At 42.9% G+C, this 13,633-nt stretch overlaps 1 protein-coding gene across 1 annotated transcript in view; it reads left to right on the top strand.

Moving 5' to 3' along the window:
- FAM186A (family with sequence similarity 186 member A) overlaps positions 1 to 13,633 on the top strand; it is an 82,197-nt gene that overhangs the window by 57,314 nt on the left and 11,250 nt on the right. Inside the window, exons 6-8 of the mRNA XM_077753672.1 lie at positions 38 to 188; positions 333 to 814; positions 2,093 to 3,900. Of these exons, the coding sequence (XP_077609798.1) occupies positions 38 to 188; positions 333 to 814; positions 2,093 to 3,900 (2,441 nt within the window). The remainder of the gene's footprint in view (positions 1 to 37; positions 189 to 332; positions 815 to 2,092; positions 3,901 to 13,633) is intronic.

Below are 13,633 nucleotides of genomic sequence, written 5' to 3'. Positions count from 1 at the left end.
GACACAGGGACAGGGGATCACTCTCACCCCTCAGCAGGCACAGGCACTGGGGATCACTCTCACTCCAGAGCAGGCCCACATACAGGGACAGGGGATCACTCTCACCCCTCAACAGGCCCAGGCACAAGGGATCACTCTCACTCCTGAGCAAGCCCAGGCACTGGGGATCACTGTTATTCCTCAGCTGTGTCAGCCACAGGGAATCACTCTCACTCCCGAGCAGGCCTATGAACTTGGGTTCACTTTCATCGAGGAGCAGACCCTGGCGCAGGGTATTACACTCACCCCTGACAGGGCCAAGGCACTGGGCATCACTGTTACTCCTGACAAAGTACAGGAAATGGGGATCACTCTCACCCCTCAGCAGGCACAGGCACTGGGGATCATTGTCACTCCTGAGCAGTCATGGGTACAGGGGATCCCTCTCACTTCTGAACAAGTCCAGGCATTGGGAATCACTCTCACCCCTGAGCAGGCCCAGGCAGGGAGGATCATTCTAACATCTCAGCAGGACCAAGCACTGGGAATCACTCTGAGCCCTGAACAGGCACAGGCACAGGGGATCACTCTCACCCCTGAGCAGGCACAGGCACTGGGCATCCCTGTCACTCCTGAGCAGTCCCAGGCACAGGGGATCACCCTCACCCCTGAACAGGCTCAGGCACAGCAGATCACTCTCACTCCTCAGGAGGCTCAGGCACAGGAGACCACACTGACCCCTCAGCAGGCCCAGGCACAGGGGATCATTCTCACCCCTCAGCAGGCCCAGGCACAGGGGATCACCCTCACCCCTGAGCAGGCTCAGGCACAGCAGGTCACTCTCACTCCTCAGAAGGCACAGGCACAGAAGACCACACTCACCCCTCAGCAGGCACAGGGGATCACCCCCACCCCTCAGCAGGCCCCGACACTGGGGCTCACCCCCACCCCCCAGCAGGCCCAGGCACAGGGGATCATTCTCACCCCTCAGCAGGCCCAGGCACAGGGGATCACCCTCACCACTGAGCAGTCCCAAGCACAGGGGATCACCCTCACCCCTCAGCAGGCCCAGGCACAGGGATTCAGGCTGACCCCTGAACAGGCACAGGCACAGGGAATCATGCTGACCCCTGAAAAGGCACAGAGGATCACCCCCACCCCTCAGCAGGCACAGGCACAGGGGATCACCCCCACCCCCCAGCGGGCCCAGGCACAGGAGATCATTCTCACCCCTCAGCAGGCCCAGGCACAGGGGATCACCCTCACCCCTCAGCAGGCCCAGGCACAGGGGATCACCCCCACCCCTCAGCAGGCCCCGACACTGGGGATCACCCCCACCCTTCAGCAGGCCCAGGCACAGCAGACCACTCTCACTCCTGAACAAGTCATGCCTCAGCAGGCCCAGGAAATGGGGATCACTCTCACCCCTGAACAGGCATGGGCACAGGGGATCACTTTCACCCCTGAAAAGTTCCAGGCACTGGGCATCACTGTCCCTCCTGAGCAGGCACAGGCACAGGGGATCACCCTCATCCCTACGCAGGCTCAGGGGATCACTTTCACCCCTCAGCAGGCCCAGGCACTGGGGATCACTCTCAACCCTGAACAGGCACAGGCACAGGGGATCACTTTCACCCCTGAAAAGTTCCAGGCACTGGGCATCACTGTCCCTCCTGAGCAGGCACAGGCACAGGGGATCACCCTCATCCCTGCGCAGGCTCAGGGGATCACTCTCACCCCTCAGCAGGCACAGGCACTGGGGATAACTCTCACTCCTGAGCAGGCCCAGGTCCAGGGGTTCACCCTTACCCCTCAGCAGACCCAGGCACTGGGGATCACTCTCACCCCTGATCAGGCACAGGCACAGGCACAGGGGATCACTCTTACCTCTCACCAGGGTCAGGCACAGGGAATCACTCTCACCCCTCAGCAGGCACAGGCACTGGGAATCACTCTTACCCCTGAGCAAGCCCAGGCACAAGGCATTACCCTCACATCTGAGCAATTCAAAGCATTGGTGGTTGCCCTCACCCTTGAGAAATGCCAGGACCTGGGTTTCATACACACCCCTGAGAAAGTTCATGGATGGGGGTCTCCTATCACTGCAGCACAGGCCTGTAAATTGGGGGTCCCTATCACTCCAGAAAATGCCTGGGTCTCAGCTGTCACTCTTATCCCTGAACAGACCCAGGCTTTGGGTGCCCCTCTCTCCTTAGAACAGGCTCAAGCATTAGGGATTTCTCTCTCTCCAGAACACTTGTGGGAATCAGATAAGTCAGATAAATCCCATGCCTTAGGATTTCCCTTTACTCTTCAGCAAGTCCAACCTTTGGGAGCCTCCTTTATCCCAGGACAATCCCATCCTATGGGGGTGGATGACCTAAAATCAAGAGCACCTCTTATTAATGAACGGCTCTCACCACCTGGGGTCCATCCTCTTTTAGAACATACCCTGAAAGTTGGGATCGTGCCTGTTAGTGATAAATCTGTCACACCAAGTGCTCCTCACATTTCTAAGCAGTTCCCCACATTGGATTCTTCCAGGCTTAGATCATTTCAAAAATTGAAGGCTTCTGTCCTTCCTAGGCAACCCCCAGCATCTGCTCCTATTGCTGAGAAGTCCTCTCCTATTCCCTCGCAGATATCACTGTCTCCTACTTCCCAAGCCCCTGGTAAATCGCTAGGAGTGAGAATTCCTTCTGAGTCTAGGAAACTCCTTGCACCACAGACTTTTCCATCGTCTACACAGACCCTGTTTTCTAAAAGTCAACCCACCTCTGTTCAGTCTGTAGCACCAGAGGTCCCACTGACCCCTGGGAAGTTTCCCTTAGCTGGGACCCTGCCAACTTCAGGGCAGCCCCTTACACTGGAGACCCTTCTTGGCCTTCGGCAGTTCTTTACCTCTTGGACTCCTCAGTTACCTCTGATATCAGAAGACCCTCTTGCCCCCAGGCAGCCCCTTGTATCTGGAGTCCCACTCACCTCTGCACAGATTCCTGGTCTCTTGGCTCCTCCTTCTCCTAGGAAGCCCTTTGTTCCTGGGACCTCTTCCATCCATGGGGAGCTCCTGGAACCTAGACCCTTAACACACTCTGAGCAGCCCCAGGCATCTCAGCCTGCTGCTACTTGTGAGCAATCTTTCTATCTACAAGCCCCTTCTACCCTTGGGCAGCATCAAGCTTCACCACTGTGGATCCCTCCCGCCCCTGGGCATCCTCCAACACTGTGGACCTCCCCAACTCCTGGAAAGCCCCAGAAAGATCTGTCCTCTTCTGTCTCCAAGAAAAGTAAGGAAAGATTGGCAATTTCTTCTCTGAAATCTAAATCAGCATTGGTTCATCCCAGTGCTGCAGATTTCAAGGTAACTCAAGCCCCTTTCACCACCAAGAAGTTCCAAATATCAGAGGTCTCTGATACTTCTGAAGAAATCCCAATATGCCATGATCCTATTGCCATGGAACAATTTAGAACAATTCAGTCCTATCTTACTAATTACAGGGCACCAGTATCACAAACCCCTTACCTTCCCACTCTCATGAAGCCTATAACATCACTACCTTCTCTTACAACTAAACTACCCAAAACATCACAGATCTCATCTTCTGGATGGGACCACAAATCCCAGTTCCCCCCTATAGACAAGCCCTGGATACTGACTTCAGTTTCATGTTCCAAGAAACCCAAGATGATGGTGCCCCCTTCTACTCCCCAAGAGTTCACAGAGCAGAGGTATTTTGTTGATGTGGAGGCTCAGAGAAAGAACCTGATACTCTTAAATCAGGCCACAAAAGCTTCTGGACTTCCTTCACAGCTACACACAACAGCTAGGAATCTCATAATTGAGACACTTCATTTGGACACAGTTCGGCTGGGATACTTATTCCACAAGTACATTGCTTACAGGCTGATCCAGCGTGCAAGGTAGATGTAATATTGAGTGTCATTTTCTGGTTTAGGCCTGATTTCAAATATCCTCCCTTCATTACCCTATAAGTATATACATATTTGTCAGATTAGATATTCTAAAATATCTTCTCTTTTTTAATGTTTATTTATTTTTGAAAGAGAAAGAGAGAGGCAGAGTGTGAGCAGGGGTGGGGGGGGCAGAGAGAGAGAGAGAGAGGGAGACACAGAATCTGAAGCAGGCTCTAGGCTCTGAGCTGTCAGCACAGAGCCCGACCCGGGGCTCATACTCACAAACCGCGAGATCATGACCTGAGCTGAAGTCAGATGCTTAACCAACTGAGCTACCCAGGTGCCCCTAAAATATTCTCTCATAGAAGGTCTGTGGGATAAAGCCTATTTAAGATAGCAAAAGGAGATAAATATTTTGGAAATAAAAAATGTTATATGATCCATTTCATCCATTCATATCTCTAGCAGAGATGCTAAGATACATTTTATGGATCATGGTTCATTTCCAAAATATCAACTTTAGAAGCTTAAAAATACTTCCAGTTATTTTAAATTTCTTTCATTTTCTTGGGTTCACTAGAAGATATACGATTCTTAAAATGGGAGATGGCAGGTTACGTACAAGGTGTTGCCATGGTAATCTTGCCGCTGAAGCAACCTGGAGGAAACAGGTCCTGGTCCTGATTTTTTAAAATTGCAAATATAAAAAAAAAAAAAAAGATTGCAAATATAGGGGCACCAGCCAACTGGTGGCTCAGGCAGTTGAGCAACTGACTCTTGATTTGAGCTCAGGTCCAGATCATTATCTCATGGTCATGAGATCAAGCCCTGTATGGGGCTCTGCACTGAGCATGGAGCCTGCTTAAGATTCTCTCTCTCCTTCTCCCTCTTCCCCTCCTGTGTTATGCTTGCATGTGCTCTCTCTCAAAAAGAAAGGAAGGAAGGAAGGAAGGAAGGAAGGAAGGAAGGGAGGGAGGGAGGGAGGGAGGAGAGAGAGAAGGAAAGAAGGAAGGAAGGGAGGGAGGGAGNGACCCGGGGCTCATACTCACAAACCGCGAGATCATGACCTGAGCTGAAGTCAGATGCTTAACCAACTGAGCTACCCAGGTGCCCCTAAAATATTCTCTCATAGAAGGTCTGTGGGATAAAGCCTATTTAAGATAGCAAAAGGAGATAAATATTTTGGAAATAAAAAATGTTATATGATCCATTTCATCCATTCATATCTCTAGCAGAGATGCTAAGATACATTTTATGGATCATGGTTCATTTCCAAAATATCAACTTTAGAAGCTTAAAAATACTTCCAGTTATTTTAAATTTCTTTCATTTTCTTGGGTTCACTAGAAGATATACGATTCTTAAAATGGGAGATGGCAGGTTACGTACAAGGTGTTGCCATGGTAATCTTGCCGCTGAAGCAACCTGGAGGAAACAGGTCCTGGTCCTGATTTTTTAAAATTGCAAATATAAAAAAAAAAAAAAAGATTGCAAATATAGGGGCACCAGCCAACTGGTGGCTCAGGCAGTTGAGCAACTGACTCTTGATTTGAGCTCAGGTCCAGATCATTATCTCATGGTCATGAGATCAAGCCCTGTATGGGGCTCTGCACTGAGCATGGAGCCTGCTTAAGATTCTCTCTCTCCTTCTCCCTCTTCCCCTCCTGTGTTATGCTTGCATGTGCTCTCTCTCAAAAAGAAAGGAAGGAAGGAAGGAAGGAAGGAAGGAAGGAAGGGAGGGAGGGAGGGAGGGAGGAGAGAGAGAAGGAAAGAAGGAAGGAAGGGAGGGAGGGAGAGAGGGAAGAAAGAAAGAAAGAAAGAAAGAAAGAAAGAAAGAAAGAAAGAAAGAAAGAAAGAAAGAAAGAAAGAAAGAAAGAAAGAAGGAAGGAAAGAAAGGGAGAAAGATGGAAGGACTACAAATATCAGAAATAGGGGGAAAGTGACAACTGTCCTGCTGTCCTTAGCACTTATGTTTGAAATTACCAACCTATTATTTTGGGGATATCTTTTACCTAAAACTATAAGAGGCCAAACTAAAACCTATACTAGAAAGGGTTATCATTAATTGCAATACCAACTTACGTCATTTATTCAACAAATATTTATTGAATGCCTACTATGTGCCAAGTATTGTATTAGGTGCTAAGGATACAGCAGTGAATAAAGCAAAGTACCCTGTTCTAATAAAATTTATACTTTTGAGGATTGAATTAATTTGGGACTAAGGATTGGAACAGCAAGGTAAAAAAGACTTATTCAAGATATAATCAAAATTTTTCATTTCAAAGCATAGGTAACCTGAGATTTGTTGACAAATATTTTTACTCTCTACCTGTCTTTGGCTTTCTCTTTCCAGACTGAATAATCCTAGACCATTTTTTTCCCAGCAAAATGAAAAATATTTAATACACAAAAGAGAACAACAGAATCAACAGGTATAAAAGGCATTAATTACATGGTACAAAACCCCAAAAGATACAGAGCTATTAAGTTAGTGGTGCTTAAAATGACATGAAAATGTCTCCTTTCCTCACATAGTGAGCTAGATACTATTCAAAAAGTTATTTTAAAATGCTTTTTTTTGCTCCACTTTATGAAACCACACTTATTACTCATGTTAATTATGCCCACCCAGACAGATATGTTATTTGGAAAATTACATGCATTTTGTGCCACGTCATCAAGTGGATAAAGAAAATTTTTGTACATCAAGACCATAGCAGGGCAGTTTTATCTACTATTCAAATTCACACACTTCTCTCAGATCCTAGAGATGGAACTCTTTTCTAGTCAAGAGCTTCATATCAAGGAAAGGATATATAAGCTAGATGTGTGAGTAAAAGGAAGAAATATAAGCCCTGCTAGGCAGACATAGAGTGAAGTTTATGCTCAGCTTCGAGGACATGTGAATATTACTGGACTGTTTAAAATTTTATTTTTATTATTTTTAATCTTTGTGTTTTGATTCTGCTTTTTGTCCTGTAGAAAAATTTGATTTTTATGTGTTCATATCATTATTTTTGTTTGTCTCAAGTTTTTATTTTTATTTAAATTCTAGTTAGTTAATATACAGTGTAATATTAGTTTCAAGAGTAGAATCTAGTGATTTATCACTTACATGTAACACCAAGTGCTCATTACAAGTGCCCTCTTTAATGCCCATCACCCATTTAGCCCATACCCCACCCACCTTCCCTCCAGTAACCCTTAGTGTGTTCTCTATAGTTAAGAGTTTTTTCTATGCTTGCCTCTCTCTTTTTCCCCTCTCTGTGTTCATCTGTTTTGATCCTTAAATTCCACATATGAGTGAAATCATTTGGTATTTGTCTTTCTCTTATTGACTTATTTCACTTAGCATAATACACTCTAGCTCCATTCACATGGTTACAAATGGCAAGATTTCATTTTTTATGGCTGAGTAATATTCTATTGTGTGTGTGTGTGTATATATATATGTACGTGTGTATATATATACATGTACATATACATATATATATATCTCCCAGACCTTTTATTTTTTTAANCTTTGTCAAAGATTAGGTGGCTATATACTTTTGGGTCCAATTCTGAGCTCTCAATTCTATTCCATTGATAAACCACATCTTCTTGATCCATTTGTCAGTTGATGGACACTTAGGCTCTTTCCATGTTTTGGGTATTGTTGAGAGTGCTGCTGTTGGGGTACATTGGGGTACATGTGGCCCTAAGCATCAGCACTCCTGTACCCCTTGGGTAAATTCCTACCAGTGCTATTGCTGGGTCATAGGGGAGTTCTATTGTTAATTTTTTGAGGAACCTCCACACTGTTTTCCAGAGGGGCTGCACCCGTTTACATTCCCACCAACAGTGTGGGAGGGTGCCGGTTTCTCCACATCCTCGCCAGCATCTATAGTCTCCTGATTTATTCATTTTAGCCACTCTGACCAGCGTAAGGTGGTATCTCAATATGGTTTTGGTTTGTATTTCTTTGATGATTAGGGACGCTGAGCATCGTTTCATGTGTCTGNGCAATTTTGACTGGGATTGCATTGAATGTGTAGATTGCTTTGGGTAGTAATGACATTTTAACAATATTTATTCTTCTGATCCATGAGCATGGAATGTTTTTCCATTTCTTTGTGTCTTCTTCAATTTTCTTCATAAGTTATCTATAGTTTTCATCATACAGGTCTCTTATATCTTTGGTTAGGTTTATTCCAAGGTATTTTATGGTTTTTGTGCAATTGTGAATGAGATCAGTTTTTTGAGTTCTCTTTCTGTTGCTTCATTATTGGTGTATAAAAATGCAACAGATTTCTGTACACTGACTTTGTACCCTGAAACTTTGCTGAATTCATGGATCAATTCTAGTAGGCTTTNCTAGCAGTGCTATTGCTGGGTCATACGGGAGTTCTATTGTTAGGTTCCTGAGGAACCTCCACACTGTTTTCCAGAGGGGCTGTACCAGTTTACATTCCCACCAACAGTGTAGGAGGGTGCCCGTTAAATGTTTATTTATTTTTGAGAGAGAGTGAAAGAGAGACAGAGAGAGAGACAGAGACAGAGACAGAGAGAGAGAATGGGGGAGAGGCAGAGAGAGAGGGAGACAGAGAATCTAAAACAGGGGTGCCTGGGTGGCTCAGTCGGTTCAGCATCCAACTTCTGCTCAGGTCATGATCTCACGGTTCGTGGATTCGAGCCCCAGTCAGGCTCTGTGCTGACAGCTGGCTCAGAGCCTGGAGACTGCTTCAGATTCTGTATCTCCCTCTCTCTCTGACCTTCCCCTGCTCGCTCGCTCTCTCTCTCAGAAATAAATAAAGCATAAAAAAAATTTTTTTGAACAGGTTCCAGGCTCTGAGCTGTCAGCACAGAGCCTAATGCAGGGCTCAAACCCATGACGCTGAGATCATGACATGAGCCAATGTGAGATGTTCAACCAACTGAGCCACCAGGCACCCCTAAACTATTTTTGAGCAAAGAATGTTTTGTAGAACCTCTGTAAGTGAAGATTCCATACGTAAATGCTAAAATACAGTTTTAAAGTTGTATTAGTGCAAGATCAATGTAATATACTTGAGAAGAAATAATGGAGAAGATATAAAGTTAGATCAAATGATGAAAATAAAACATTTCATTTCCATATATATTGAAGAAAGTCCTCAAAGGTACTAAATATTATGGTGACCTGACAGGATTTATCATTTAATTCATCAACATTTTTGATCATAGCAACCACTATTTGCTAGGGACTGTGTTAGACCTAGGGGACCGAGGGTGGCAGGATACAAAGGTGGATAAGCTGTATCCCTGCCTTGAGGACATTCAAAGTCTACTCAGAGAGATACCCACACAAACGGGTGATTATATGGGGAAAGAACAACGATGGTACATGCACAAAGTATACAGAAGAGGACTAAAGACAGGGGAGAGAGTTAGGTAAAACTGCTAGACGTCCAGACCTTTGAAGGCAGAGAGTCTAGCAGAGCACAGAAAGGAAGCAAGTAAAAGCAGTATGTGTACGTGTGTGTGTGTGTGTGTGTGTGTGTAAACTACTTTGCTGCTGGTAGAAAACAAAGAATAAGCAGGATATGGCAAGAGAGGAGATTGTAAAGATAAACTAGGTCAAAAAGAATCCTAAATGGCATGCTAAAGAACTTATATTTTATTTTGTATGTGATAGAGGATCATTGAACTATTCCTAACAAGGGAAGTAAAATGTGAATAATATGGAAGGTGAATTTAAGGTGAATAAACTTCATGCAGAGGCATAAATTAGGGCCAGACAGCATCCACCCAAAAGTTTTGAAGGAATATAAGGGTATATTATCAAATAACCAACAAGTGTAAAGTATTTCCTGTTGTCTGGGAGGGATTCTATGCGAGGGTGATATTTTAACACTAACTCCATCCATGCCAGGCAATCTGGTGGAATATGTAATAAAAGGAGAATTACTGCACTCTTGAAGAAGCAAAAGCTGATAGACTAAAGGAAATATATATTTTGTAGGGAAATCAAACTTGTTTAATCTAGAATTTTTTGAGGAAACATTACATGGACAGTGAAAACTAAATGAAAATAAATGATTTAAAGCTAATTACATACATACACAAGGCATTACAAAGTATCTAGAAAGAAGAGAAACTTCAGATACATTACTGCATTTAACTTGTAGGTAAGGAGTCATTCATAAAGTCCATCCTATTTGCCCAAGTTACAGCTAGTAAGTAGTGGAGCTGAATTCAAAAAACCCATTTCCAAAGTCCCATAGTCTAAAGTACTATACTATACTATATAGTATGTATAGTAACCTATAGTATAGTATAGTAACCTGCCTTGAAGAAGGAAAATATTTTTTATATTTATAATTTTATATCCAAATTTTAATCATGCTTTCTCTTAAACATAGACTTTGACGTCAGGAACACCTTGGCTCAGATTTCCAGTTCTGAACCTCTCTGAGGTTTTGTTTGTAAAATGGATATGATAATATTTACCTTGAAGAATGGGTGCAAAGATTAAATGAAATAATGTATTTTAAAATAACAAAATATTTCAATGTAAATTTAAAAACATAAATACAATTTCTAATACAATGATCAACACATAGTGGTGCTCAGTAAATGTAAAGCACTTTCCCTTGGTTGTGATTCTATATCAAATACTGTAAAAAATATTCCTTAGGATGGGGGCGAGATTTTGTCAATATAAGTGGAATTTTCTAAGAGAAAGGGAACAAAAGGTAAGAAGTTTTGAATGGCCATGATTCTAGATAGGGCATTTTAAATAAGGAGATACTTCAGCAGTCAGCCAGTTAAGCATCCTACTTCAGCCCAGGTCATGATCTCGTGGTTTATGAGTTCGAGCCCCGTGTCGGCTCTGTGCTGACAGCTCAAAGCCTGGAGCCTGCTTCAGATTCTGTGTGTCCCTCTCTCTGCTCCTCCCTGAGTCACACTCTGTATCTCTTTCTCTCAAAAATAAATAAACATGAAAAAAAATTTTAAATCAATGAACAATAATTTCTCTAAGCTTGAAATGAAACTATGAACCTTTTGAAGTTTCCAAGAATTCATTATTAAATTATGATTTCAACCTGAAATTTAAATGTGATTTCAATAAGGAAGAATTATGGAGAAAATCTAAAATCTGTGTGAATAGACAGAAAAATGGTAGGAAAGATTTGGTGTGGAAACCAAGGCTTATTAGATAATAATGCATAGCTTAGTGAATATAGGCCACAATACTGTAATATAAACTTCAAAGTTGCTCAAAAACCAAATCTTAACTGCTCTCCCCACATACACAATAAAAGATACTTATGGGACATGATAGAGGTTTTAGCTAAGGTTACAATGGTAATCGTATTGCAATATAAATGTATCAAATCAACACAATGTGCACATCAAACTTACACAATGTTATGTTATTTGCATCTCTTATATACACAACATATGATGGTTAATGAATGCTATCCACTTACTTCACTGAGAACAATGTTATTTGTGGGAATGGATATGATAGGCATTCTATAATGTATGTAGAGAAGTGATTAAAAACACATGTAATAAGGATGGTTATAAGAGTGAAAAAATCATAATGGGCCACCTGGGTGGCTCAGTGGTTAAGAGCGAAAAAATCACGGGATATGAAGAAAGTAAGGTCATTGGAAAAATAATTAAAATTAACTAAATTAATTCAGAGTTAACACAGTTAAGTATTAAATAATCCATATATACAGTAGGTTCTAAATTACTAATTATAGCCCACCAGAGCCTAAGAGTTATTCTGTGTGTGTAAAATACATACATTCAGAAGAATATCTGCAATGGGTTATCATTGCCTACCCTCCCCACACCAAAATCCAAACTTCTTAACGTGCCTTTTATGATCTTTCAGAAGCCATACATTCCAGTATTGTCCTCCACTGTATCCTTTAACAGTTCTGTGGTCAGTGTCTCAGTCTACTCACCACTCCCAATAGATAGCTCATTTTCCTGCCTTTGTTTATGTGATATTCCCTCAATTCCTCCTCCTCTTTCCCTAAACTTTAGTGACAGAAAGATTTACCCGAGAATTTGTGTAAAATACTGGTCCTGAAGCCTACAAGATTTTGATTCAAAAGGTTTAGGAAAGCACTCTGAAACCTGCAGTTTCAATAAGCACCACCACCACCCCATCACCCCTGCCCAGATGATTCAGTCCAGGTGATCAGGGTACACATTTTGAGAAATATTCGTATTGTGGAAAGAGAAAAGATCTGGGTTTGCCTCCCAAATCTGCTTCTAAAGTTACTTACGTAACTTTAGAAAATTACTTGCATGGGTGGCTCAATTGGTTAAGTGTCCAACTTCAGCTCAGGTCATGATCTCACAGTTTATGGGTTCAAGCTCTGCATTGGGCTCTGTGCTGACAGCCAGTTCAGAGCCCGGGGCCTGTTTCAGATTCTGTGTCTCCCTCTCTCTCTGACCCTCCCCTGCTCACGCTGTCTCTCTCTCTCTCCCTCTCTCTCTCTCTCTCTCAGAAATAAATAAAACATTAAAAAAAATTTTTTTAATAGAAAGTTACTTACCTTTGCTCAGATTCTTTTTCCTCTCCTGCAGAACAGAGATGGCAAAACACTGTCTAAGAGGCACAAACATAGTGGTATACACTAAAGAGAGAGNGGTCCATCCATGTTGCTACACATGGCCAGATTTCATTGTTTCTCATTGCCATGTAGTATTCCATGGGAGAGTACATTTTTTTTTAATGTTTGTTTGTTTGTTTGTTTGTTTTCTGATACAGAGAGAGACAGCGTAAGCAGGGAAGGGTCAGAGAGACAGGGAGATACAGAATCAGAAGACAGGCTCCAGGCTCTGAGGTATTAGCACAGAGCTTGTCGTGGGGCTCGGACCCACATACCTTGAGATCATGACCTGAGCCGAAGTTGGACGCTTAACCGACTGAACCACCCAGCTGCCCCAAGAGAGTACATTTTATGACTGTTCCTCAAGATCCTATGCAACAACTTTCTATGAGACCTTCTTTATTCTTCTTGTTAATACGAAATATGCTTTCTTTTTTGCTCAAATAGCAAGTTTATATATTAACAAACAAATATTATTTTATTTATTTTTTAACTTCTCTTGAGCCTTGATTTATTTTTTTAAATGTTTTATTTTTTTGAGAGACAGACAACGTGAGCAGGGGAGGGTCAGAGAGAAAGGGAGACACAGAACCAGAGGCAGGCTCCAGGCTCTGCGCTGTCAGCACAGAGCCCGACCCAGGGCTCAAACCCACAAACCCCAAGATCATGACCTGAGCCAAAGTTGGATGCTTAACCGACTGAGCCACCCAGGTGCCCCAATAAATATAATTTTAGAGACCAGCAAACAGGGGAGAGGGGCAGAGGGAGAATCTTAAGCTCCACAAGTGGAGCCTGATGCAGGGCTCGATCCCAGTTCCCTAGAACCAAGACTTAGAAACTCAACTAAGTGAGCCATCCAAGCACCCCAGCATTCTTATATTTCTATTTAGTCTTCATTTCATTCTATTTGACACAGTTAATTTATTAGTCTCCTATTCTGGCTTGTAAATGCTTTGAAGGCAAGGACACTGTCTTTCTCATAGTTGTGTTGAGTACCTTCTATACATCTTATACATATCAATACTAAAATTTTAATGTATTAAAATAATAAGCAACACTACTGTAACACTAAAAAACTCCAGTGTTAATGAAAACTGGACCACCATAGAGAGCTTTGAAAGTTTAGTCATATAAGG

Source organism: Crocuta crocuta, unplaced genomic scaffold, assembly GCF_008692635.1.
Source record: "Crocuta crocuta isolate KB4526 unplaced genomic scaffold, BGI_CrCroc_1.0 scaffold30, whole genome shotgun sequence".
Taxonomy (NCBI): Eukaryota; Metazoa; Chordata; class Mammalia; order Carnivora; family Hyaenidae; genus Crocuta; species Crocuta crocuta.
This window is presented reverse-complemented; position numbering and strand designations above follow the sequence as displayed.